Here is a 24,588-nt window from a genome sequence, read left to right as displayed (position 1 = left end):
ATTTTTTTTTGTGCCTTAAGTGGATAGTTACTAGTTCTCTCACCATTTAAAATTCCTGTTCATACTTTAAGAATATCATTGAAAAACAGAATTTCTATAAAATGTGGTGGGTTTTTTTTTCCATTAGAAATACACATTCTGTATGCTTGAGAAAAAAAAGTTGAAACTTGCCTCAAGTTTTGTCCTATGTTAAAAGGATTCTGCTACTTGAGACAGCCTGCCAAGTGTGCAGCTGATGTTATTCTTTGGCTGTGTGAGATCAGTTTCCAAAAGGGCATTCTCAGGTACAACCCGTTGGGGTTCTCTTTTCTGATGGGTAACCTAGCAGCTGCACGGGCTAGCAAGTGCAGGGGGTCACGAGTGAGCAGCACTGAGTAGGCTTTGCAGAGATGAGACTGTTTCTGACCTGCACAGTTTAATTTCAAATGCTTATCTTTTATCCTCAGCAAGTAAAAAAAAAGCAACAACTAACCCACCAAACAGCAGAAACAAAAGAAACAAAAATGCTGCTAGGCAGGAAAGTAAGTTGTAATAAAGATCAGCTTTAAGGTACTTCACTTGCCTTAGAGCCCTTTCTGACCTTTCTTTCATTATTTGTATGATAATAGAATATTCCTTTCTTTCCCCTTTCCCCTGTACTAAAGAAAGGGAAAGCTGCCAGTTTGCATTGCTGAGGGTGGTTTCAGTTACACAGCAGTCTTGGCTGGATTTGAGGGTTCATGCAGAATTTACCCATGTGAAGTCCTAACAACTAGGAGGAATGCTTCCTCCCTCCAAGCCAGGGTCTGGGTTTGCTGCACAGCCAGCGTGCAGCACAAGGTACTGTGTGAGATATTCATACTGTGTGCTGAGAACTGGGGAAAAAATACCCATTTTATCATTATCCGTGTCTTTTTGATGGCAAGAGATGGCATTTTCCTGTTCTTAGTAATGAGATCTTGATGGTAAGACAGATTCTGGGTTCCTAGAGTCCCATTCTTTGACCTTTGCACTCATCCAGTTTCCATTTATTTTAACAGGAGTGGAGGAATCTATCAACCTCCCTAACAGGTCGTTGTCAGTTTGCAAAATCAGGCTGTGAATTTGAAACATCAAGAACTCTTTATAGGACATTTATAAGGAATGAATCTTGGTGGAAATAGTGACCACAGTTTCATCCAGCATCCTTAGACTAGCATAATTGTTTAATCTGCATTCCATTAATTCAGTTTGTTTTTTTTAAACCATATTTTTACATTAAAAACTATATTGTGCTCTGAAACCAAACAGTTTAACAGCTTAAGGTATGTATCTGCTGTCAAAAGTTGTGCATTATCCTGGTGCTTGGAGTCTCTGGTGCTGTCCAGCATTACTTGGAACTGTTATTGTTGTTTATTGCTGTGCTTGATTTTGATCAAAACCTTCCAGTACTGTGAATTTCAACAGCCTCTCTAGTGCTTTTAGGAACATAAAGGATCTGTTTGAGAAGATAACTAAAATTATTTGATGATTGTGGCTAAAACGGGAACAAACTCTAGATCAAAATGCAGCTTCTTTCAAGGACTTCTAAGCCCTCACATGGTGTAAACCAGCCTCATTCTATTGTCCTCTTGCTCTTTTTGATGGTATATGAACTTAATGTGGTTTTACAGTTTCTGCCTCCTCCTCAGTTTTCTGAGGCTCCCTGTAGAATTACTTCTTATCAAAATAGCTAAGAAGTATGTGAAGAAGCAGATAAAGTTGTTAGATAACTGTGACTAATGCCTTACTGCTTGCACGTGCTAAAATTTGCATTAGAAGTTACTTAATACATTTGAATTATCAGTTGGATATCTTTAAAAAGTGGTTTTACCGAAATAATTTCAAATCTCAACATTCTTCTTAAAATTAAATTACCTCTGGGGAAAAAAAAAACAACAACAACCAAACAAACTGTAATATCTTTTCTGGCTATATTTTTCCTCTTTCTCTCTTTTTCAACTCCTGGGTGATCATTTGGAACCTTGTGTTTGAGTTTTACTTGTTGAAGTAGTTCAAGCAATCACAAATGGCATGAACATATAAGGAAACGTTGTTGTTACAAAATAAAGATTGGAGTTTTAAGCTCGTATCTCAAGTCAGTGCCTTGTAGCAAATACTCTAGGGTTTACTGCACCTTCTGAAGTCAGCATAATTCATAGGACCAAACACCTTTAAGGAAAATGGTGTAAACCAAAGAAATCTTCTTTACATGTGATACCATTCTCTACATTTTGCCCATTTCCTTCTCGTAGATCGTCACCTTGTAATGTGTCAAAAAATCTTAAACTCAGTATTAAGAAAGCTTTAATCTTAGAGCTTTTTTTGTTAAGCCTGTATTAAAAGATGGACCTATAGTGTGGATTTCTTTGTGGCCTTAGGTCAGTGTGTACATACAAATGATCTTTTTCTATGCATTTTCTGACCTTTAAAATTCTCCATTAAAAACAACAAAAAATCTTGCTTGTGAAAGTTTGTATTTGAGAAAAATAGAAGGAAAGCTTTACTCAGCAGAAAATTTGAGTATTAAGAAGAAAATTTATCAAGACAAAAGATTAGGTGAAAACAAATTCTATAATTCTCCATACCAAAGTGCTGTGAACTTGGATAATAACAAATAGGAACTGGATTTGCTTCATTTTGAGTGCATATTTGACCTACTTCTTCTTTCTGAAACCTTGTGGAAAGATTTGCATGATTATAAACTTAACTTTCTTGAGTTCATCATATTTCTAACTCGTGTTAGCCACTGCTAAGTCATTTATAGCTTGAAAGCAAACAATTGTAAATGCTGATCCATTCATATTCTACCATAAAATACAAGATGGTTTATTCACTGCTGTCTGATGCATACTTCCCCCTGCAACAGAGAACAAAATGACTCCTTTTTAAACTGTCTATGTATAAATGGCATAGGGACAGTCTACAATGAGAGGTTTCATTCTGAGGAGGTAAACTGGAGATTTCCTGTTGCTGACACAGAACTGTGGTCTTTTAAAGATGTTGTCGTCTATTGTTTTAATAGTAGGAGTCTTAATTTTGCGTACAGTAAAATGAGCATTCTCATTTTGTTCAAGGGTGAATAACAATCGATCTTGGAATTAACATTTTTTAATTGATAGGTGTAATTGATCATAACTTATTTTTATTCATTTGTGTGTTGAAAGAATAAGATAAAGCTCACAATATTTGGTTTCTTACTACATACTTCCAAAGCTGCTTTTCTACAATAAGAAATGGGAAAGAGAGCAATATAAGTTTTAATAAAAGCAAATCAAACCTGTCTAACTAAGAAAATGAAGACAGTTATAAAAGTGCTTTAAAATGGGAAAAGAATTTGATAGCAGCGGTAGTGTCGAAAATTAATAGGCAAGTGAAGGGGCACAATGAGAAATACCAAGCCAAAAAAAGTTAAGGTGATGAAAAGGGATTAAGTAACTAATGGTGATAGAAATGTTAATGTAAATGGAGCTCTACTATTTGGAGAGAATAGGACAGAAATTTTCTGTTTGCAATCTGGTAGTATTTAAGGATGACATTAAATAGCAGTGTTTGCATTTATGTATTTTTATACATCTAGCCCAGCTAGCAAAGCACCAGGGAAACTGAACAGAACTAGCTAAAGGGTTCTGATATCATGCAGGTTAATTTGTCATAAAACTGGAAATACAGAACAAATATCCAGAAACTGAAAGAAAATGATTGTTGTTCCATTATTTTAAAAGGAAAAGTGATGGTCTGGGTGATTATAGGTCTGTTAAACAGGCAAAAGATAGAATAGCAATTATAACATAAGATACACAGTTAACAAAGAGTAAATGGCACTGTCATTTAGTGCAAGTTTATCAGAAATAGTTCTTTCAAAATAACTTGATATCCTTTCTGAGATGATCATGTTTAATTGATGGAGATAGTAATAACAATGTAACATTACTGTATAGCTAACAGGATTTCTGTAAGTAATTTTATTTATGATATTAAAGAGTGGCTTGATTAATCAGCAGAATTGTAGCATATGGACAGAGCATCTGTGGACTGAAATGAAGATCAGTTAAATCATAGGTTTCAAGCTGTATCTGGTGTGGGGAGGTGGGGCAGATGGGAAAGGCATCTATTCATACTTCTGCCCTATTTAACAATTTTTATCAATGGTTTAGTGGAAATCTTGTTAACAAAGTTGGGAAGTGGCATGAAAACTGGAGGAGTTTATAATGTCATGACTACGAGGCAATGTGGATTACTTCATGATCTTGGCTGAGGCACCTGATAACTGTTTCTGTACAGACAAGCATCAGGTTCATTATTTGTTGGCCATGCTTACAGGATGCTGGACTCAGTCCTGGTGCACCATAACAGAAAAACATTTCAGGGTCACTTGTTAATTAATTGGACTGTGCACCCTGGATGTGCAGGAGACAGCAGGACTTAGCAGTACCATTGCTTGTTTTTTGGCCTTGAAGAAAGGAACAAAATAAAGCCTACTAGTATTTTATTGACATCTTAGTTTAATTCTGTCTGTTGGCTAAGTGGCCTGTCCTACCAGAAACAAATCAAAGCAGATGTGTTCCACATGCCCTCCATTCAGCTGTAGGCAACGCTTACCCACGTATCTGGTACAGTGTATGCCTGGTAACAGTGAAAACTGTCCTCAAAAAACTTCCTGCAGTCTGTATTCTCTTCCCTCGAGACTCATTTGGGAACAACGCTTGTGGCAATAAACATATCCTAGCTCTTTTATCAGTATTATGGTAATTAATGCATTGAACATTTAAAACAAACTGGTGAAAAGACCTCCCGAAGGGTATTAGAAGAGATTAAACCAAGCAGCAAAGGGGACCCGCAGATTCTTAATTATATAATACTCCTGGTAAAACAGTCACAGTGTATTTATAGAGCTGCTTGTTTTCTGCAGATTTGCATGAGAAGAAAACTTGATAAAAGTCCTCTGCAGAGCACTGCTACATAAGATTATTGGGCTGGTGGGCAGTTTGTTTTCAGACTTGCCTACAGGTGCTGTTGTTTTGCTTTATTATGAGTTTTGCTGTGTATTTTCGTTCTGATGCTGATTAGGTTTCCTGTCTTTGTTGCAGATTACAGGACTGGCCCTTGCTTCACTTTGGTAACCAACCAGATGTGCCAGGGCCAGCTCAGTGGAATAGTTTGCACAAAAACCCTTTGCTGTGCAACAGTTGGGAGAGCGTGGGGCCACCCCTGTGAGATGTGTCCTGCCCAGCCACATCCTTGCCGCCGAGGCTTCATTCCAAACATTCGAACTGGAGCCTGTCAAGGTAAGTTAGTAGCAAAGCTTCCCCAAAAGCTGCTGAAATTGTTACTGGATTAATTTTAATTGAGTCACACTGCTGTGAATAACCTATCCTAAGCCATTCTCAGCTATATGTGTGAAGGATGGAAAAACATTGTCGGATGCATTACTTCATGATTCAGTGAGTGCCTGATGTTCAAGTGCGTACATTAGTAACTTAGGTCATGTGAGAGCAGCCAGCATCTTAATGAATTTCTCACTGCCAGCAGTCCTCTCCCTTGGTTCTGTAATGGTGTTTTTCTGAGTGTACAACCTGATCATTCAGTGGAGGAATTTATTCTGTTTCAGAAAGCACTCAAAACATGCAAAAATCTGTCTGTGGCAATACTGTTCCATTTATCCGGTGTGGGATTTTTTCACTAAAATTTGTTGATTTTGGATTTATCTTGGGTGTCTTGTCTCTTGAGCTACACTGCTTTGACCTGGAGAAGAGTGCCTGTCGTGCTATTTGAAATGCCCTATTTTATGTTTTATACAGTTTTGGAAACGCATTTGCATTTGTTTCAAATCGTAAAATCCACCCAGATGTTGCTTACTTCTTTCAGAGCATGCCTTACCATAGAAAGTCCTTACACTGCTTTTGGCTTTTATTCTAATACTTCCAGCTGTATAAATTCTTTTATTGTCTGGATGTCTGGCAGGAAACAGGAGAAAGTTAACAGGGGCAGCCATGTATTAAACTGATGTGGATTATACATTCCCAGGACTCTGTCTTTGGGGCTAGTTTATTTCAATCTGGCTAACATTTTCTAATAAGTTACAATATTTTTTAAAATAGAGGAGATAAAGATTATAAATCTATGAGTAATTTTATTTATTCATGAAATTCCTATGAAGCACTTCAAGGCATTCCATTACATTAAAAATGTAGATATCCTCTGTCACAGGGCAAGTCCCAGTTGGTGCCTGCAGACAGGCACGATAAACTTCGAGATGGGCCTGTTTGTGTATGCTGTATAATGTGCACATATTTTGACCTCAGCCATTCTGTTTCCCTTCTCACTGTACAGGTCAGAACTAAATTGTACAGAAATCTGTAAGCTGAGGTTCTGGACACTTCTGAAATCTTATGTGCATAATATGCGGCCCACACCCCTGAACTCTTGTCACACCCAGTTACATCCCTCATCTTTGTGTCACAGAAAAGCTGGAGTGAGCTCTCCAATGGCTTTGTGCTGTTCAGAATGATGCTACTTCGTGTTGCACTTTTCTTAGCATGCAGCTACATTTATGCTAAGCTGTATGTGATGCCAACACAGTTTTGGCCCTGTACATTTGACTTGTACTTTCCAGTTTTCCCTTCTCTTGTAATGTGTTCATAATTTCAACAGATCTGCAATGGAACCACATGCTAGCTTTCTTTTTCATGCAGTTGTACATTGTACTAAATCCAGGCCTTTTGAAATCAAATAATGTCCATTCAGACTGAAGACGTTTCAGGGGTTTCACATCCATATTCAATCTAAATAAAGGAGAGCAGGTTAAATAAAATTCAGGTTCTCTGAAGAGAAAAAGGAACCGTTATTACTGTGTGGAGAAGTCAGAGAAAAATGTAGTGGAGGGGAGGGCAAGTTTATTTTAAAAAGTAAACAATATTACTGCCCACAGTTTGACTTTGTCTGGCTGAAAGTTAAATTAATATCACAGCTGAGATTTTTTAAAGATACAAAGGAGGCAAATGAAAGCCGAAAGGTGGGATTTTGGAACAGACATCATGACTCAGGAGCATGGCTTCTACTTTTTTTTTTCTTTTTTTTTTTTTTTTTACAGTCAGGTCTGTGCCATGAAGTCTGGCTGATTATTGTTAAAGCACAGTTTGTTGCTGTAGCTTGAGTCCCAGCAGCAGTGTGGCTGTGTGAAGGGTGCTGAGGCTGTGCTAGTCCTCCGTGCCTCCCAGCACAGTGGTTAGCTCAGGCACAGCACTGCTCTGGCTCTTCTGCTGCACCCCTGACCTGCTTCCATCCGCCCCGGGGTCTTTACGTAAGGCTCCACCATGTGGTACAGATATGCCCCTTGGCATCCCTGAAACTTCCTACTTGTGGCTCCCAGGGAAATTGCCTCTTGGCCTTTTGTACAGACATAATACTTTGCTCTTCAGACTACAAGACACATTACAGCTGGCTCTCTGGGATTTATGAAGGGAGATTTGAAGGCGTCAGCTCCTTCAGCTGGTGTCCCTGCATTGGAACGGATCCCAGTGTGACGCCCAGGGGTTCGTGAAGCTGGCTTCTCCCGGCAGCAGCTGCAGCTCCTCGGGGAGATGGAGGAAGCGCAGGCATTTGGGTTGGAGAGTGGTGGGTGCTCTGTTTGCTCCACAACAACAGGGAGCAGCAGATACAGGGCAGTGTCCTGGGGACCGAGCCAGACCTCCACTGTCTCCTAATGCAATGCCAGTCCTCCTCCAGTCTCTTTTCCCTAGCTGTTACTAAGCTGTAGCAACGCTTTTGCAGCTAAGTGATGATACACATGTTGTGGTGAGATAGCTGTGAGGCCAAAAACTGGGGCCTCTTGAAAATGTTTGTCTTGAGCTTCCTACCTAGCTTGTGATATCATCTTTGTTTTCTCCTTGTCTTGACTGAAAAAATTAAAAGCGAACAGAGAAAAAAAAGGGTCAAAAACTCTCCAAATTTTGAATGTCAAAGCAGGTCATTAATAATTCCTTCTGAGACATTAATTGTAGCTAGGAAACTTCTTGAGTCAAACCCCTACCACAGCCTAAGGTCGCTGGTGCTCATCTTACTGGAGTGAGGAGTTAATCGTTTCCATCAGTAAGGACCACACAGTTCCCCAGGGCTCTGGGGAGACCTCCGGCATGCACCTCGCACACTGCCTCTCCCCTGCCCTGCAGCTCCGTGCTGACGGGCTGGGCACTCTATGGAGCTGCCAGGGCTTTCAAAGGGGCGACTCATTTTGGGTGCCCAGCTTCACATACTGGCTTTTGGCAGGCTGTGTTCTTTACACACTATTCCTCAAATGTTTTGGAAAAACAAAGCAATAGCAGTTAGATGTTTAATGTCTGTAACAATAATAACCATGTGATTTCTTGCAGAAAATATTTAGAGTACTGTACTTAATCATACTTTGCGTAGACTAATTACAAAATTAGTGTCTGTCTTCACAAGCAAGTATCATAATATTATGATGGGTGAAGAATGGGCATATTTACTTTAATTTTTATGTAGACAAATTGTTATGGCTGTTCTTGAGAAATGAATTAAAAGTGGATGTTTTTTCCTTTTTTATATGATAGATGTGGATGAATGCCAAGCCATCCCTGGGATCTGTCAAGGGGGAAATTGCATTAATACTGTTGGATCTTTTGAGTGCAAATGCCCAGCTGGACACAAGTTTAATGAAGTGACACAAAAATGCGACGGTAAGAACTTTCAGAACATTATTCGGAAAGTGAAGGGGGGAAAGTCATCTTTTTGGGGCCAACTTTGTTTAGAAGTTTGTAACAAACCTTCCAGTCTCTTTTGCCTTTAATATGTAAGTAGCATTCTTCACAAGTATGAATAATAGTCCTTTCTCCTTCTAAACCAGAGAATCTTAGATATTGGCCTGGCAGCTTTTTCCAACTTTTTACTCACATAACATTTTACAAACTTAAAGGTACATCTGAATGAAATTAAACATTAAAACTGAAAATACTTTTTATCTGATATGTTGCTTTAGAAATACTTGAGACACATGTCTCTGTGGGTCTTTTAACCAAAAAGCATGTATGACTGGAAGGTTCAACAAATTCCCACCTACTCAGGTAAACTGTATTTAACATTAATGGGAGTTTGATACTGCTGAGCAAAGACTGCAGGAGTGTGCTATAAAGATGTTAAAAAATTACATACACCTTGTCTTTCCTTATTGGTCATCCTCTTTTGTAAGTACAGCAGATTCTAGATACTGGTATGGAATTTTGCAGTGGATGATTATGGAATCTTGCTAATTTTAAACTGTGATTTGATAGTAATTTTCTCTATATAATGTAAGAATCAGGCACAGATGTCTCCTTTGCTTTAATAGAGTTTTGGATACATAAGAATCATAGAACTAAAATGTGTCAATTGAGCAGTTTTGAATAATCATCTTTGCAGTGAAGTCCAGATAATGTTTAAACTCTTAAAACTGATTCTCCTTTCAGTCCTTAGACAAATTAATTTGAGAAGACAAGTTTCTTAAGTGGCTAATGATTTTGGAGTGCCAACTTTTAATATCATAAAGGGATGTGACTGTGAGAGCAAGATGTGTACCCATCACCCTTTCTTGTGCATCAGGTGCCTTTAAGGAAGCACTCAAATTTTTTAGTCATTTTGGAAGAGCTATGACTTATTCTTCCAAAAGAAAAATCACTATTTCAAGCAAACTTTATAATTTAATTGCACATTAGGGAAAGCAACTTCAGAAGAATTTGTACACAGCATAGTTTTCGTACTGACTGCCAGTGGGTTTGGTAGAAAGTAGTTCACATTTAGGGTAGAACAACACTGCAAGTGCTTCCTTCTGCAGATGAAGTACCACAAACATGCTGAATAGGAAAGACTGAACATGTGCCTTGTTAAGGATTAACACTTGAAAAACTGAGACCTGTAGGCTTGCATAGGCTGCATTGTATAAATATTCCTATGGTATTTTTCAATTGCTGAATTATTTGAAAAAAAGAAATCTCCCTAAAAAAAAAAAGGGGCAAACAAAGAACAAAAAAAAACCCCAGAGAACCACCACCTTCAGAACCTGCACTTGACAATAGTTGAGGCAATAGTCGAGGAACTGGACCCAAGAACCTGGGATAGCTTGGTTCATTCCCAAACCCTGCCACAAATTTCCTGCCCCATCTTGTGCAATCGTTTTGGAGTGATTGACTGGCTTCAGAGGTAGGATGATGTTTTCTTTCTTCAATTCCATATTTGTAAATTTTTGAACCTCATCAAACAGAAACTTATTTTCATCACATCTTCATATTGCACATACCATGCAATTTTAGTTGAAGCTGTGTATGTGTTAATGCAATTCAAAGAATTAAAAGTAGCGCCCTTATACCAGTGACATGAAATAGGGTAGAGATTCAGCAGTTAAGAGCATAGCCACATAATAACAGAGTTCCATTCTACTTCTTTAAATTATCCTTTTGCCTTTTAAGTTGAAGTCTTCTATATAAGACAAGGTATTTGCTTTGTAGTAATTAATTGTAATTCATTCTAATATGTACATAATAATTAACATTTGATCATGTGCTTGGTTTAACCTTCTATCCAGCAAGCAGAACTCCTGCCAGTTGTAACGTGTCCTTGGTCAATGACTTAGTAAAACTGGGAGCTACCTGCTGAATTATCCGTACTGTTTTTTCAGTGGGTCCCCATTACAGTAAGATCATGATAGAAATTATCACTTACAGTGAGACAGTGCAATAAGGTGGGAAATGAGGTGCATGGGCCAAAATGCTCTTTATTAGCGTTGTTGGTGGAAAACACTACTTTAATAGCTACATTCTTGCACTGCTTCATATAACCATTCCTCATCCAGTTGCGTTGATGCTGAGGTAAATACTTTTTTGTAGTGATTAGGGGGAGTAACTTTCCTGGAGTGACATTTACATTTGTGGGTATATCAAGTACACTTACCTTTATGAAACTTGCATACTTAAGAGTGACAATGTTGCTTATATGAATGTCAACACTTATATAAATAGTGAAATACTGTTTGGGTTATGGCTCAACACTCAAATAAAGAGCAATGATTTTGCTTTTAAAAAGGTCAGACTCTATATAAACAGTGGCAACACTGACTTAAAGATAAACATTGGTGAAATTGAGTCAGAAAATGCTTGAATCTGATCCATTTACAACTGCATTTTTCTCTGTTAATTAAGGCTTTTATTCAGACCAAAATTCAATTTCCACATTTTTTGTCACTGAGACTTTTGCCACTCCTGTGGAGTATAATCCTAGAGCAGAAGCCAGAAGTCTTAGCAGTTTTCCCAGGGCACTCAGACTTGAGGCTTTGGCAACACCCTCGAAGTAGCACTGAACAAAAAAGTCACACCCCTCTTACACACCCAAGAGAGGAATGTGACCCACATCATGACAGCTGGCAAGATGCTGAGGAAGAATGTCTGCACAGGGGGCCCAAGGCTCTGCACTGCTTAGGATGGGGCGGTCTGCAAGGTCTGGTTATCTGTATGCCACCTCAGGCCCTCCACTCCTTTCCTGCAAAGTCAAGGGGCCACAGAAGTAGTAGAGCATCCAGTGTTTTACCTAGGTGAAGAGGAATTGGTAGTTTTTATACTACTGAATTTTTGTATTAGTGTCTTCACAGGAGAAATAGAACAGAGATCCTCTCTACTGGCTAAAATACTTATTAATGGTCCTGTGGGACTTTGGGTGTTCCCCCATCTGTTGGGGCCAAATTCCAATTTAGGCATTACATTTCAATTCCTCCAGTCATTTTTAATGACTACGATATTATTCACTCCTTGCCTTGGCGTGTTGGGTGGTGTTGCAGTATTTCAGCTCAGAAATTTTTGTGGTTGGTGAAATCATTATTACAGCCATGTGTCTATCTGTCTGTAGATCTCTGGAGGAGAGGTTGGATAGAGTCCTGTGATGCCATTATTTCTGGCTGGAGTGCCCCCGTTAAGAGAGAGCTGGGTGATTGTAGATAGCTGTGACAGGCAGTTGTCACTGATAACTCTAGAGAATAACCATCTTGCTTTGCTTTGCTGATTCTTCTGGTGGGCATCATGGAAAAAAGCGAGCTGTTTTTAAGCTCAGCTGGACTCCAGGTTCCTAGCAGATGAGAGCAGTGTTAAGTAGATTCAGCTGCATTAAGACAGTCACTGGAAACCAGGGGGAAAGTAACTACACATCACAGGCATGCTACTGAGGGTAATTAGGGAGCAGCTGAGGCTGACATGGGTTGTTATTCACATGACTGTAGACAACATAAGCTCCTAGCTGTGGAAGAGACCTTTCAGGTTCTCTCTGTTCATGTATGCAGCTATGATCAGGTATAAGAAGCTATATGTCAGGGTTGTTGTTTTTTTTTTTTTTTCTGTAGACTTTGAAAATTTTTCTGCATTGGATCTGTGATGATTTAGTATTCGTTAGTGAGAAAATCATGTTGTGGACTTCTAAAATTGCTTATAAACTCAGGGGGAATTATGGATGTTGCCTGACTTCTGCAGTAGATATTTCAGTTACTATCTAGAAATCTGTTGAAACTTCAGAATGTTAATTTAGTGGGGAAAGCCAGGAAAGGTGAATTTGGTTGCCTGCAGTCATCCTGCTTTGAGCTGTAATCCTGCCAGATTGCATTAGTTAATCAGTGCCTAGTTGATCAGTGCTTTTAGGTGGGGATTTCCAAGAAAAACCCAAGTGCAGAAGGAAGGTTGGGGGATTCAGTAGGTGCTACGCTTTTTTTGGAGTCAGTATTTAACCATTGCCTCTGTATGGTGCCAGGAGATGCTGTGCTGCAGATGATGCCAGGAGGCATAATGCTTGAGCTCCTGGTCACTATGGTCATTACAGGTCCCATAACAGTATTCTTAATTCTAGTGTTCAGAACTCAAACTGAAGGGGTTACAGTTTACTTACAGTTTGTAAGTCCCTTCTGCAGTTTAAGATTTTCATCCTATATTATTAAGCGGTGAAATAAACTCTCTGGCTTTTTTGCAATTTGCAGATAGAGTATTTTCTTAGGTTCTGTTTCACTTCTGTTTATAAGATGCTTAACAAAAGATGCTGATTCAAAACTGCTTATTATGCCCCTAGTACATAAGTTAGGAGGAGGCTCAGACAACCCTTAGTTTGATCATTAATATTAATTATAAATACCTATTCTTGTGCCAGAACTAATTTAGCTAATCTGCCCCTGCTTCTCTTTTTACCTTGAAGATATTGATGAATGCAGTACCATTCCTGGAATCTGTGATGGAGGAGAGTGTTCAAACACTGTTAGCAGTTACTTCTGCAAGTGTCCTCCAGGGTTTTATACAGCTCCTGATGGCTTAAAGTGCATAGGTGAGTAGAATCCTGTAAATAAGAAGATGGTATGTGTCATGAACATCCATAAATACCTAAAATGGGCAACAGTGTACTAGAAACATATTTCAACTCAAGATCTTGAAATCCTTTTATAAAGAATTGCATCATGTGTCTCTATATATATATATTCTGAAATAAGTTTTGCATTTACAGGATGTGTTTCTTCTTTTCCTCTTTGTTGTGACCTTCATTTTCATTTTTTTTCTCACCACAGTTTTTCTTTTCTGCCATATTTGTTGCCTCAAAATAGGTGGAACTTGTTTATCACGTCTTGATATTATTTTTGCTGTTATGTTTGTCTTTGATTTAGTCAATGTTCTATTCAGCAACCATTTAGAAAAGCAAATATATTTGAGAAAGAAGGTAATCACCCCAGAGAGCTGCTTTTTCCTCATTTGAAGTGTTAGGATGTTAGTGCAGGTGTTTTAATTAGAGGGAGTAGTGTGATGAGCTGGGTGTGAGATGTGTATCTGCTTTCATGATGCTGATCATTTGGCAGTACTGTTCTTTCAGGATTTTCACTGTGGCAGAGTGAAAAATCTGTCTTCCAAAGGCCAGACCCGAAATCAAAGGACTGTGTGAATTAAATGACTCCCACAGCAGTGCCAAAGTCATGACAGAGTAGTGTGAGCACTTACTGCTTCTGGGAAGCAAAGAGCCTGCTCCGAGGCAGGTCAAATATTCAATTAATTATTTTTTTCTCCCCTCATCTTTGTGCAGTAATTTGTTTTTTCACTGCCAGTGCTGAATTTTGAGCAATTACTATAATTTGAACATTAAATGAAAGGTTTATTTCCTCAGTTTTGGCTTGTTTATTTAAAGGCTCAGACACAGTGCCAGCACTGGGGTTCAAAAGAGCACCCTGTGTTTAGTACCTTTAGTAGAAAATCATTTGGAGGGAAAAAAGGACAAAAAAAAAATTCCACAGACAAAAGTACCTAATGATATTAACTTCCCTAACAGATCTAGAAGTAATTTGGGCTATGATTGATTTTGAACGGTCCCATTCTATTTCTGCGGGTTGTGTGAAATAACTCTAATTCTTCATTATCAAGAACAGCATTTCTGTAGATTAAATCCATACTATACACTTAAAATGCCAGTGGGGGTTGCTTTTATTGCTTCATATTAATAACTCCTAAATGACTGTGGATCTTTTAAGTCATTGGTTGGTGCTTGTACTTAATATTTATGAAGGAGATTCACCTTTCTGTAACAAAAAACTTCTAGAGATGCACAACTTAAATTTGCTTTTTACTTTTTGTGGTCGTTGCTCAGTCAGAGCTGCCCAACATCCACACCTGTGTTATATTCCTGCAGTTTTCCAGCCTTTTTTTACCAACTACATTTGTAGGATGAAATAGTTCAGCTAATGAATTGGGTATTTAAATGATGACAAGCTGTGTTAAGTAATATGCCAGACTATGAGCCATCATTAAAATTTTGGCTTTTTGTCCACAGCAAAACGTGCTAAATGGGAAGCACTATTAATTATCTGCAGATATTTTGGATCCATGTCTAATATACAGAGTGCATACTTGCCATACTAACAAGGACAGAACCCAGATCTGCATTTGAGCTGGGCAAAACACATAATCTTGATTTAATTACAATATGCCTGTCTTAAGTGAAAAGTGTTAGCTGAACGTGTCTGTTCTGTTAGAGATGAGGAAGTGCTTCTGAGAACTCTATCCCATATGGGACTCAAACTGAGCAGCACTGGAGCCAAGCATCCAAAGGAAGAACTGGGAGTTCCATTATTATAAGCCTTAAAAATTAGACTAGAAAAAGCAAAGACGGTATTTCCTAGAGCTGAATAGCAGAACATCTTAACCCAAGTACATGAAGAGTGCTGTGAAGAAAGCTGCTAGCCCATACTTCCATGTGATATAAATTTGTTAGGTCAGTGTTACTTTTCAATGGCTTCCCCCCTCTTTTTTTTTTTTTTAATTTAAAGAGGCACGTTTTTCTTGAAAGTTATTTTCATGGTGATTTTTTTGCCTTTTCAAAGGCAAAAAATTCCAGGTGGTGGAGGCCCCATCCCTGGGGACATCCAAGATCAGGCTGAATGAAGCTCTGAGTAGCTTGATCTAGTTGGAGATGTCCCTGCTTATGGCAGGGGGGCTTGGACTAGATGACATTTGGAGGTCCCTTCCGGCCCTGTCTTTCTATGATTCCATTTTTTTTTAGTGAAAAAATATTAAAAGCTGAAACAGCAAAAAAGTTGTTCTCTGCTTTTCTTGCCCTTATTTGTATAGTTCACCATTTGGAGCAGAAAATGAAAGAGGGGGAAAAAAAAGGATCACTTCTGTTGCGAATGTGGAAAGATTTGGCATTTTTTGTGCAAACTTATTGTCTTTTTCTTAAAATGATGTAGCTTTTTGATAAGCTCTTAAACCTGTGGGCAAAGATGTTTGCTGTGTGTTTACCTTCTTATGGTACACTGTGTGCTTGCACAGATCGTTTTTCCAGAGTTTTTGTCAGAGCTTTATCTGACTTTTAGAGTGGTGGGTTCAGGAGTGAATGTGTTTGGCAGTTTAGTTGGGTACCAGAAAAAAAAATGGAGGACCAGTAATAGAAATGAGTAGATTTTTTTTTTTTTCCTTTCTTTTTTCTGATTTCCATTATATGATATCAGGAGTGAACTAACTAAAGTCTGGAAGCAAAGGCCAACTGGCTCTTTTAGTAATACTTCCAGTAGTATCTGTGATCTGGATTCCGGCTAATAAAAGGCAGAACCATCACAGACTCTCCCAATGTATCACTCGATATCAATTTCCTCAAAATAATAAGAAACTTCCCTGCTTTTTTTTTATATCTACTAGAATAGCTAGTAAACTCTGGAAAGTGCTTGTTACCAGACAGATGAATTCACCATGCCCTGGTTAACTGAGATACTGTTTCTTTAGGGAATGGTGTCTACTGTTGCAAGGTTGTATCTTCTTTTCCTCTAAATTTTGGTGGCAAATCTTGGTATTGCATTTTAGAAACAAACTGGATCTGGTTTATCATGCAGCATCAAATCACACCACAACTTATACTGAGTTTGACATGATGGGACATACTGTGAAGCAGTTGTTCAGAGCTACAGATTGTATCGCAAGATTATTTATTTATTTTATTCCTTTTACTCCCATCCACAGTTTTGCTCCTCTAAGCTAGGGAATCTCTGTACAATGTTGTTAGAGCTGAGTGTATAAAATCTGGGTACAGGATGTTCTTTGTACAGCACGTGCTCACCCTTTTCAAAGAGGAAGCCAGCATATCTCCATAAACAATGTGATGGCATCAGTTAAAGCTGTGTTGCTCTTTCTTGCCTGCAAGCCTATATCTTGTTAAATCACTACATACTTCAGCTGGGGAAGCCATGACTAATGAAAAATGAATTAATGGTTTGGGAGCTGCAGTGCTGTGAGTTGTACTGCTGTACATCAGTGCCTTTCACGTCAAAGTTTAAACAGAATTGATCTGGTACTATCTTTAATAGAGATAATGCTGCAGTTTTTTCTTTGAGGCACAGCAGCGTATTTTATCGTGTACTGAATACACATTTCTATTTTATTTATGCCTGCATTTATTCATTGCTGTTCTTTATTTCACTTCAGCTTTCTCACAGGGGGTGTTACACCTGAATCCAAAGCAATAATTCAAACATTATCTTTTTTCGTTTTGTTTTCGGATTGTTGTGATGTTGCAAGTGCTATGTCATTGATAATGTAATCAACCAAGAAAAAAAAATGGAGCCTTTCCCTTTTGCAAAAGTCACTCTCTTCACTGGCTTGATGATGACAAATCCATGTCTTTCTCTTGGTAGATGTGCGTCCTGGCTACTGCTTCTCCTCTCTGACCAACGGGCGCTGTGCCAATCAGCTCCCCCAGCCTTTGTCCAAAATGCAGTGTTGCTGTGACAGCGGCCGATGCTGGTCGTCTGGTGCCGCCACCGCACCCGAAATGTGCCCCATCAGATCCACCGGTATGTACCCACCTGTGTGCTCAGGAGCATGGGTGAACACTGAATTAGGCAGTGATTTCTTTTATTTGTAACATTGTCATTGAAGAACTGCACAGAATGGTTGAGGTTGGAGGGGTACCCTGGGAAGTCGTTTTGTCCAATCAACCCTGCTCAAAAGCAGAGCCTCCTACGGCAGGTTGCTCAGGATTCCAGGAGGCTAGGGGAAGCAGATGTAAACAAAGGATTTTGCCTGTTGCTAATTAATGTTTTCTAGCCCGGTTATTCCAGCCTTACCCGATTCATATTTTGTTTTCAATACCCTACTCACACTCAAGATCCCTATTTGCCTCTGCAGTTTTATTCTCAGTGGAAAACTGAGATTTCCTTCCTTTTATGTCTAGCTTTCTGAGGTGCCATTTATTCCCTGAAGTTTGGCACAAAACATGATCTCTGCTACCAAAATGTGCTATACTTTATTGCTTCCTCAAATAATGCAAGATCCGAATTCAGAGAAAATTCTGTGTTGTGAAACTAAGTGAGGGACTGGAGGAGAGGTATTTTTGAGATTGTTTAGGGCTGGAGACCTAATGAAATGCTTTAGAAAAGTGGAAGGATGGATGGGAGGAACTCAAGGGAGGTGCAGAGTTTAGGGAGGAATGGGGGCAGTAACACTATAGCAATGTAACTCTGAAGAAATTGTGAGAGGTCATGTATGGGAGTGTTTATTATTCTTGTTTTTAATCCTTTGAGTGAAACTGCCTAATACTAGAGCAGAGATGTAGATCAGAACTCTTGGAAGACTCTTCCTCATTCTGTCACTATCTCATTAATAATATTTAAACATCTTAAATGTCCAAAACTGGCTAGAATAATGCTAACAAAGCAGTGTAATCTATTGATGCTCATCTGAAATAAGACAAGAAGAGAGCTTTCAATCTTAACACAGTCCCCGTTTTCTTTACATACTTTGTAATTATTCATATCTAACTGGTGAATAAATGGGGTGGAAAAGTGAAGTAATTTGGCCAGGGCTGCAGACTGGGACGTGATGGAGAAGGAGCTAGAACCCAGGACTTACTGACTCATAAATCCATGCAAAGTCTTCCAGATCATGTAGGTTTTTGGTGGTTTGAGTTTGTTTGGGTTTTTTTTTTTTTTCTTCCCTGACTTGGGACATAAATTGAGACTATAAATTACTTGTTTCAAAAGTGCTTTGAAATTCTTTAAAAGGCCTTACATGTACGTAAAGTATTGCTGTCATTTAATCAAGTGCAGTTATTTCTTGATGTATCCTGAGAAACTCAGTTCAGGATTTTAGAGCTGTCAGTGGCCCAAAGTGTCTCTAACATTGAAATGGAAATTTACTGCAATATAAAGTGGAGCACTAGCTGCATAATATAACCAAGTGGTTGCATTTTCACTGTGGGCAGCAGCCCCAGATGTTACTATAAAGTAGGCTGTTTATTGCTAGAAATTATACATGGAGATTAAAGTTGCAATAAAAAAGGCTTGTATTGTATTTCTCTGCATAATACAGCAATAATTGTTTGTGGAATGACAGGGCTTACCACTGACACTATAAATACTTTGAAAGTGGTATCTCAGGCATCTGGGAGTGTGTGTTCAATTCTCACCTCAGCAGTCTCCTTGTGTGTGCTAATTCTGCTCAAGCAATGGGCGGCCCAAGGTCATGACTTCTTTTTGCACAGAAGGCCTAGGCTTCTGGTGCATTGGCTTTGTATAACTGGGCATTACCAGCCTAGAGTAAAAAAGAAATACAGTATTGTGTCTTTCACAAAGATTGATCAGTGGGTTGTAGAGAATTGGCTAGATCCACCATCATTAAAAGACATTTGCATATTGGAATTTGTGTATGTACATACAGACACTGTTTCTTCTGAATGTCTGTTTTTTCACAGGTAGACCACTGACAGAGAGCAGATTCGGTTTACATAAGAATGGGCAAAATAGAAAGCTAGGAAAAAAAAAAAACATATAAAATACAATACATAGTACAATAAAATCTTATTGAGAATGATTTTAATTAAAGAGTAAAATCACTCTAAGGAACAATAGAAGGAAATGCAGTGACACATGAAACAAACTGATCACCTAAGAGCATTAAAATAAAGTTCATAATTGGGAAAAGCAGAACTTTACACTACCATGTTCATTTAACAAATCCTCTGTGATTTGGGAAGAGCTTCTAATGTATTGTAGAGGTGAAAGTAAACATAAGATTAAAGTGTCAAGGGCTGAAATATCCAGCTTAGTTCTCCCAACACCAAATTTTTTTTTCAGTTCTCATTTTTTATATTGTTTCAGGAATTCATGCACCTCTGTAGTGTTTTGTTTTCCTTAGATAATTCATCTCCCCTTCACAATTTTGAAGTTCAAAGACATTGGCTGCACAAATAGTTATTTGTGTACACATGAACTGTGGACATGAATTAGGTCAGCTGGAAATGTGGTCTTTAATTGTGACACTCTGTATGCATTCTTTGGACCCCAAGTTCCAAACCCACACTTTCCAAAGACAAAAGAGTCAAGGGCAGGAGAAAAAGTGGGGCAGTAGGGCAGATGCCACTTATAGAGATAAACAATAGGAGAACGCATAACACTCAGCACAGACTGTGCTTACAGCAGAATAGATCCTTTTCCCATCATCTGGCAAAGGATGAACTCGGTGTGGATCTGACTCGGTTTCTCTGTGTTTGCTCTCCTTAGACTTCCCCTCATTTGGTTTCTGCTTTTATTGGCAAATGTCATTTTCACAGGGAAATAGTGTTAGTGTATTCTCTAATTAGTTTTGCCTCATTGCTTATATTTATATTTCTTTGTTTTAAGAGGTCAACTTTTAAGAAATCCAATTGAATCTGGGCTTTTTTCCCTGTTCAGTATTTTTCTAAATCTGTGGCAAGCTTTGTATTAAATTAACTTGGGATCAAATCCAAAAGGCCTTCTTTAGGTAAACTTCCCACTGAGTTCATCAAAGATTTTTGCCTGAAAGAAGACACCAAGTAGATTAAGATCAGGTCCCCATCTCACTGTTCAGTTGCATATCCAGAATGTCAGTTGTGTTATCTTTTTACTAGCAGTCTTCTGACAAGTAGTATTGATAACCTCCTGTGGATTAATGACTCATTTCACAGAACAAGGCTTGTTAGTGTGAAGAAAACATACAGGCTTAGATTTTCCAGGATATTGAAGCTTTGTTATTGCTAATCTGAAACACTGCGAAAACCGGGAGAGTTGGATTAGACAGAAAGGCCACAAGAGTCTGAAACAGCATTCGTGTGTTCATGTCTCAGATGAGTATCGCAAACTGTGCACAGTAGCTGCTATGCTCCCAGCAAGACCTGAGCTTCCTCCGGCCCGTCCTGAAGTCATCCCTCCACCACACCTTCCTGGTGTTTACCCTCCTCCACATCCAGAATTTGTGTATCCATCTCGGGCTCCACCACCTCACGGTAAGGAAGAGATGTTAACTTTTCCCTTGCACTGTTTGCACTTCTTTAAAAACCTGCATTTCTCAGGAGTAATCTGCTTCCTTCAGGTGGTGGCATCTGCTTGTTTTACGGGTAGGTATGGTCTCTAGATGTCCTAGTTACCGTGCATCTTACAGCAAGTGCATCTCATTGGTAGTGTTTTCCCCGTTGAAACAGGATATGAAAATTACATCCACGTTGTCTGTACTGAGCCTCATGTGTTGTAGTAGCTACATTACTGTTATTTTAAAGCTCTTGTGAGCTTCGCTGTGTGTCAGCATTGAGGAACATTGAATAGCTCTTTGACTAGGTTGTGATAGTTACATTAAAGAGCTTGGGTGGGAGAAGGCAGCTTCTTTCAGGTTGTTTTCCTCACTCTCACTTGGCCAGGAAGGAAATGTACCAATAAAAAAACTGGTCTGCTGGACATTGAGGCGGACCCGATGTGAAGGAAGAACTTTTCCAGTCATATGCACGGGTAGGTTTAGGTTTCTCTAGAGCAAGGAGGAAACCAGAGCAGAATACTGACATATTCCTTATTCTGTCCTTTGCTCAGGGAATTTACTACATGCCCGTAGAGTCTGCAATAGGCCTGTACCACCTGAATTCATTTGGCATAGCCGTATACTCTGTTACTAGTAAACACAAGCTGCTTTTGCTCATACTCTGTGTAGATGCAGGCAGGCTCTGCTTGCACTGGCACCAGCTGAAGCTGTTCAGTCTTGGTCCGGCACCAAGCTGAGCTAATAAGCTGAAGAGGCAAAGTATGTTAACTCGGGCCTCACGCTGCACTGACGTAGCTGCACAGCTTCTGGTCAGCTGGGAGCACGGGTAGAGCCAGCTCACATCTGCCTGCCAAAGACTGAATAGGAATACCTTCCAGGGTTATCCCTGCCCTCCTGCTCTGCTGTCTGTGAAAATGGAGATGCCTGAACCAGTCTGCCTGCTCTTTGCCACCGCAGGCTTTTAGTAGAGCCCCTTCAGTGCCACATACCCACTTTACCACTAGGTACGAGCAGACTCAGTCCTCTTTTGGAGGTCAAAAGAGGAAAATGGGATCAGACTTGCCGCAATGAAAAGATCAGTGGTTGCTAGTTGGTTTCAGACAAGTCTCTAAGAGTCAAAGTGCTGTTTTCTCTTTCCTGATGCTGATTTTACTATGCAATTCACATTATGATGGAAGGTAGATGTTGACTTTTCATGGAATATGCTGCACAAATTGCAGATTAACAAAAATGATTATGATGAACTATTAAAATATTTTTCCAACTCTGTTATTTCAGTGATCTTGCCGGTGAACCTCACTGACTACTGCCAACTCTTTCGACATCTCTGCCTCAATGGGCGCTGTATTCCCACTCCTGGGAGCTACCGCTGCGAGTGCAACAAAGGATTCCAACTGGATGTTAGAGGAGAATGCATTGGTATGTGGCTTTCTGCTGTAAATCGCAGAGGGGAATTTTATTTTAAAGAAAAAAAAATCTTTTCCATACTGTGTAATAGTTCTGAGTTCTTAAATCACACCCCCTATCCAGAAAAATCCCCAGTAAACAGGTTTCCAAGAACTAATTGCTTTCAACTGCAAAGCTATTTTTACAGCAGTTTTGCCTTTAAGACAGTAGTTAACAAATCTTGTAACATGCTACAAAGTTATACAGAGGTAAGGATTTCTTATTTTACTAACCTATATGACAATGACCTCTTTAAAGGTCTTTAAGTGTGCAACTGACCTATTGTCAAAAACAAAAACAAACCAAAACCAGTGATGATCTTGGATTTGGTAAGATTTACAAGTCCTTATCAGGACTATCTTGTTGGGCTCTTGAACCCTTTAGTTTTGGAACTCAGCCAGAGCTGTCTCTTACATGCAAGATTTTGCTTCTGTCAAAATCTGTGCCTCCAGTAGGACTGGGAATGTGGAGGTGTGGGATTATGGCCTCATCCTCCTGCATGTTCGGTGTCGTGTCGTGTTGAGTACTTGTTTCTCCCAGACCCTGCTTAGCTTGGAATATGGGATCCTTTTGCTGGGAATTCAGTGGTCCCCTTTCCTTTCAGCTTGAAACGTGCTAGTTCTCCAACTACAAAACAATAAAATACCCCTACAGACCTGACTAATAACCAATGTCTTAATAAAAATATATTGTCTGTGTTCTACAGATGTTGATGAGTGTGAAAAGAATCCATGCATCAGTGGAGACTGTGTGAACACCCAGGGATCCTACATATGCCAGTGTCGTGTAGGCTATCAGAGCACGCCAACTAGAACAGAGTGCCGAGGTAAGTTATAGTTCTATAGCTGTATCTGTACTATTGTATACATACCAGGAGGGAAAATAGTTTTTAAACAAAATGTAACAGATGTGTTATATATGAGAGGTTTTTAGAAAAATAAATCAGATGTGGCAGTAAAAATGATTAACCTGCCCAAGCTGGCTGTTCATAGCCTTGGTTATGAAGAAAGACATTTTGTCTTGTGCTGAAAGTATCTTGGCACCATTTGTGGCTTTGAAGTGGAAGGGGCATTACTTTTTCCCTTCTCTTTTTTCACCCCTTTTTCCCCTCTTTCCCCCCCCCACCCCCTTTGCCCCTTCTCCAACATTTATTCTTTTGCATCTTGAGGATCTCAAGGACAATTAAATATCCCTTTTTTGGAGAAACCCTTTACCTATAAAAAACTAAGCTGAGGGGAAAGATAAGTCTTCCAGTGGGTAAATATAAGAGTACAGTGCCTGTGTGTTGTCCCTACCTACTGTCAGACAAAGAAATAAACATGAATTATGGCAATGAAAACTTAAATAAGGTATTGAAAAGTAGTGAAGCACTGGGAAGGTCTAGGTGAGGAGGCTGTAGAATCCACATTACTGGTGTGAGGAAGACCAGGATCAATGGTAGTCCTGATGTTCATCCTGTCTTCCTATGAGAGTGGGGAACACATATCTCTTCAGCGGTCAGCCCTCTGTCAGCTTTCTGTGGCTCCCAAACTGTCTTGGGGTGAGAACTGACTGTGAAGATGGATGCAGTCCGTTATAGTTAAGTCATGATGAGAGACTTCTGGCAGGAGAATGAATGACTGCTTTGATATTCCATAAGTGAAACAGCATGTCTGAATGCTCGGAGTTGCAGCTTCTCTTCATGTTTTGCTTTCTGGACTGAGAGGAAGGTTCCTTGAGCATGCACTCCTGAAGCAGAGAGTTTCTAAAAAGCAAGGAGAAAGCTATCTGTATTAGTGTGCTATTCTTTTTTCCTTCCCTTTGTGAATTGGAAAGGTGATTGTGGTACAGAACCTTACTCCAATCCAGGAGGACGTGCAGAGCCAGCACCACTGCTGCATGTTGCTAGGAGTGTTTGACCTAACTGCTGCCAAAGAGCCACGTTGTGGAAGCGTCTCCATAGTTCAGCTGACTAGTGGTGAAGGAGTGCTGAAGTGGAGTCTCAGCGATGATGAGTTTACTCATGAGTCACTTTTGTCACACGCTTTTAATTTGACTGATTCATTACACAAACACATGGTTGTCAGAAGCCCAGTAGCTTAATGGCATTAAAGTGTGGTCACTTAGCAGTTTCTTTGCAGTCTATGGGAACTGTGCTTGCTTGACAGGCACTTCAGAAAATGCTAGGATGTGCAGAATCTTTGTTTTCTGAAGGAATTTTTAGGACTAGTTTAGGGAAAAGGAAAAGGCTAGTGGGGTGCATTTGGCAAAATATGCATATAGTGCTGGCACCTGCCAAAATCAGCATTTGCTGTAAAATTGCTTCACATGACTACTTTGTATGTTGAGGTTTTGGTTT

General features: G+C 39.4%; 1 protein-coding gene across 1 annotated transcript in view; it reads left to right on the top strand.

The window, feature by feature from the left end:
* The window catches only part of FBN1 (fibrillin 1), a 140,476-nt gene that overhangs the window by 35,288 nt on the left and 80,600 nt on the right, over positions 1 to 24,588 (top strand). Inside the window, exons 5-11 of the mRNA XM_008943229.1 lie at positions 5,088 to 5,285; positions 8,571 to 8,696; positions 13,210 to 13,335; positions 17,174 to 17,332; positions 20,623 to 20,781; positions 22,083 to 22,223; positions 22,957 to 23,076. Coding sequence (XP_008941477.1) covers positions 5,088 to 5,285; positions 8,571 to 8,696; positions 13,210 to 13,335; positions 17,174 to 17,332; positions 20,623 to 20,781; positions 22,083 to 22,223; positions 22,957 to 23,076 — 1,029 coding nt within the window. The remainder of the gene's footprint in view (positions 1 to 5,087; positions 5,286 to 8,570; positions 8,697 to 13,209; positions 13,336 to 17,173; positions 17,333 to 20,622; positions 20,782 to 22,082; positions 22,224 to 22,956; positions 23,077 to 24,588) is intronic.

The sequence above is a fragment of the Merops nubicus genome, unplaced genomic scaffold (genome assembly GCF_000691845.1).
Source record: "Merops nubicus isolate BGI_N331 unplaced genomic scaffold, ASM69184v1 scaffold21096, whole genome shotgun sequence".
In the NCBI taxonomy this organism is placed as follows: domain Eukaryota; kingdom Metazoa; phylum Chordata; class Aves; order Coraciiformes; family Meropidae; genus Merops; species Merops nubicus.
This window is presented reverse-complemented; position numbering and strand designations above follow the sequence as displayed.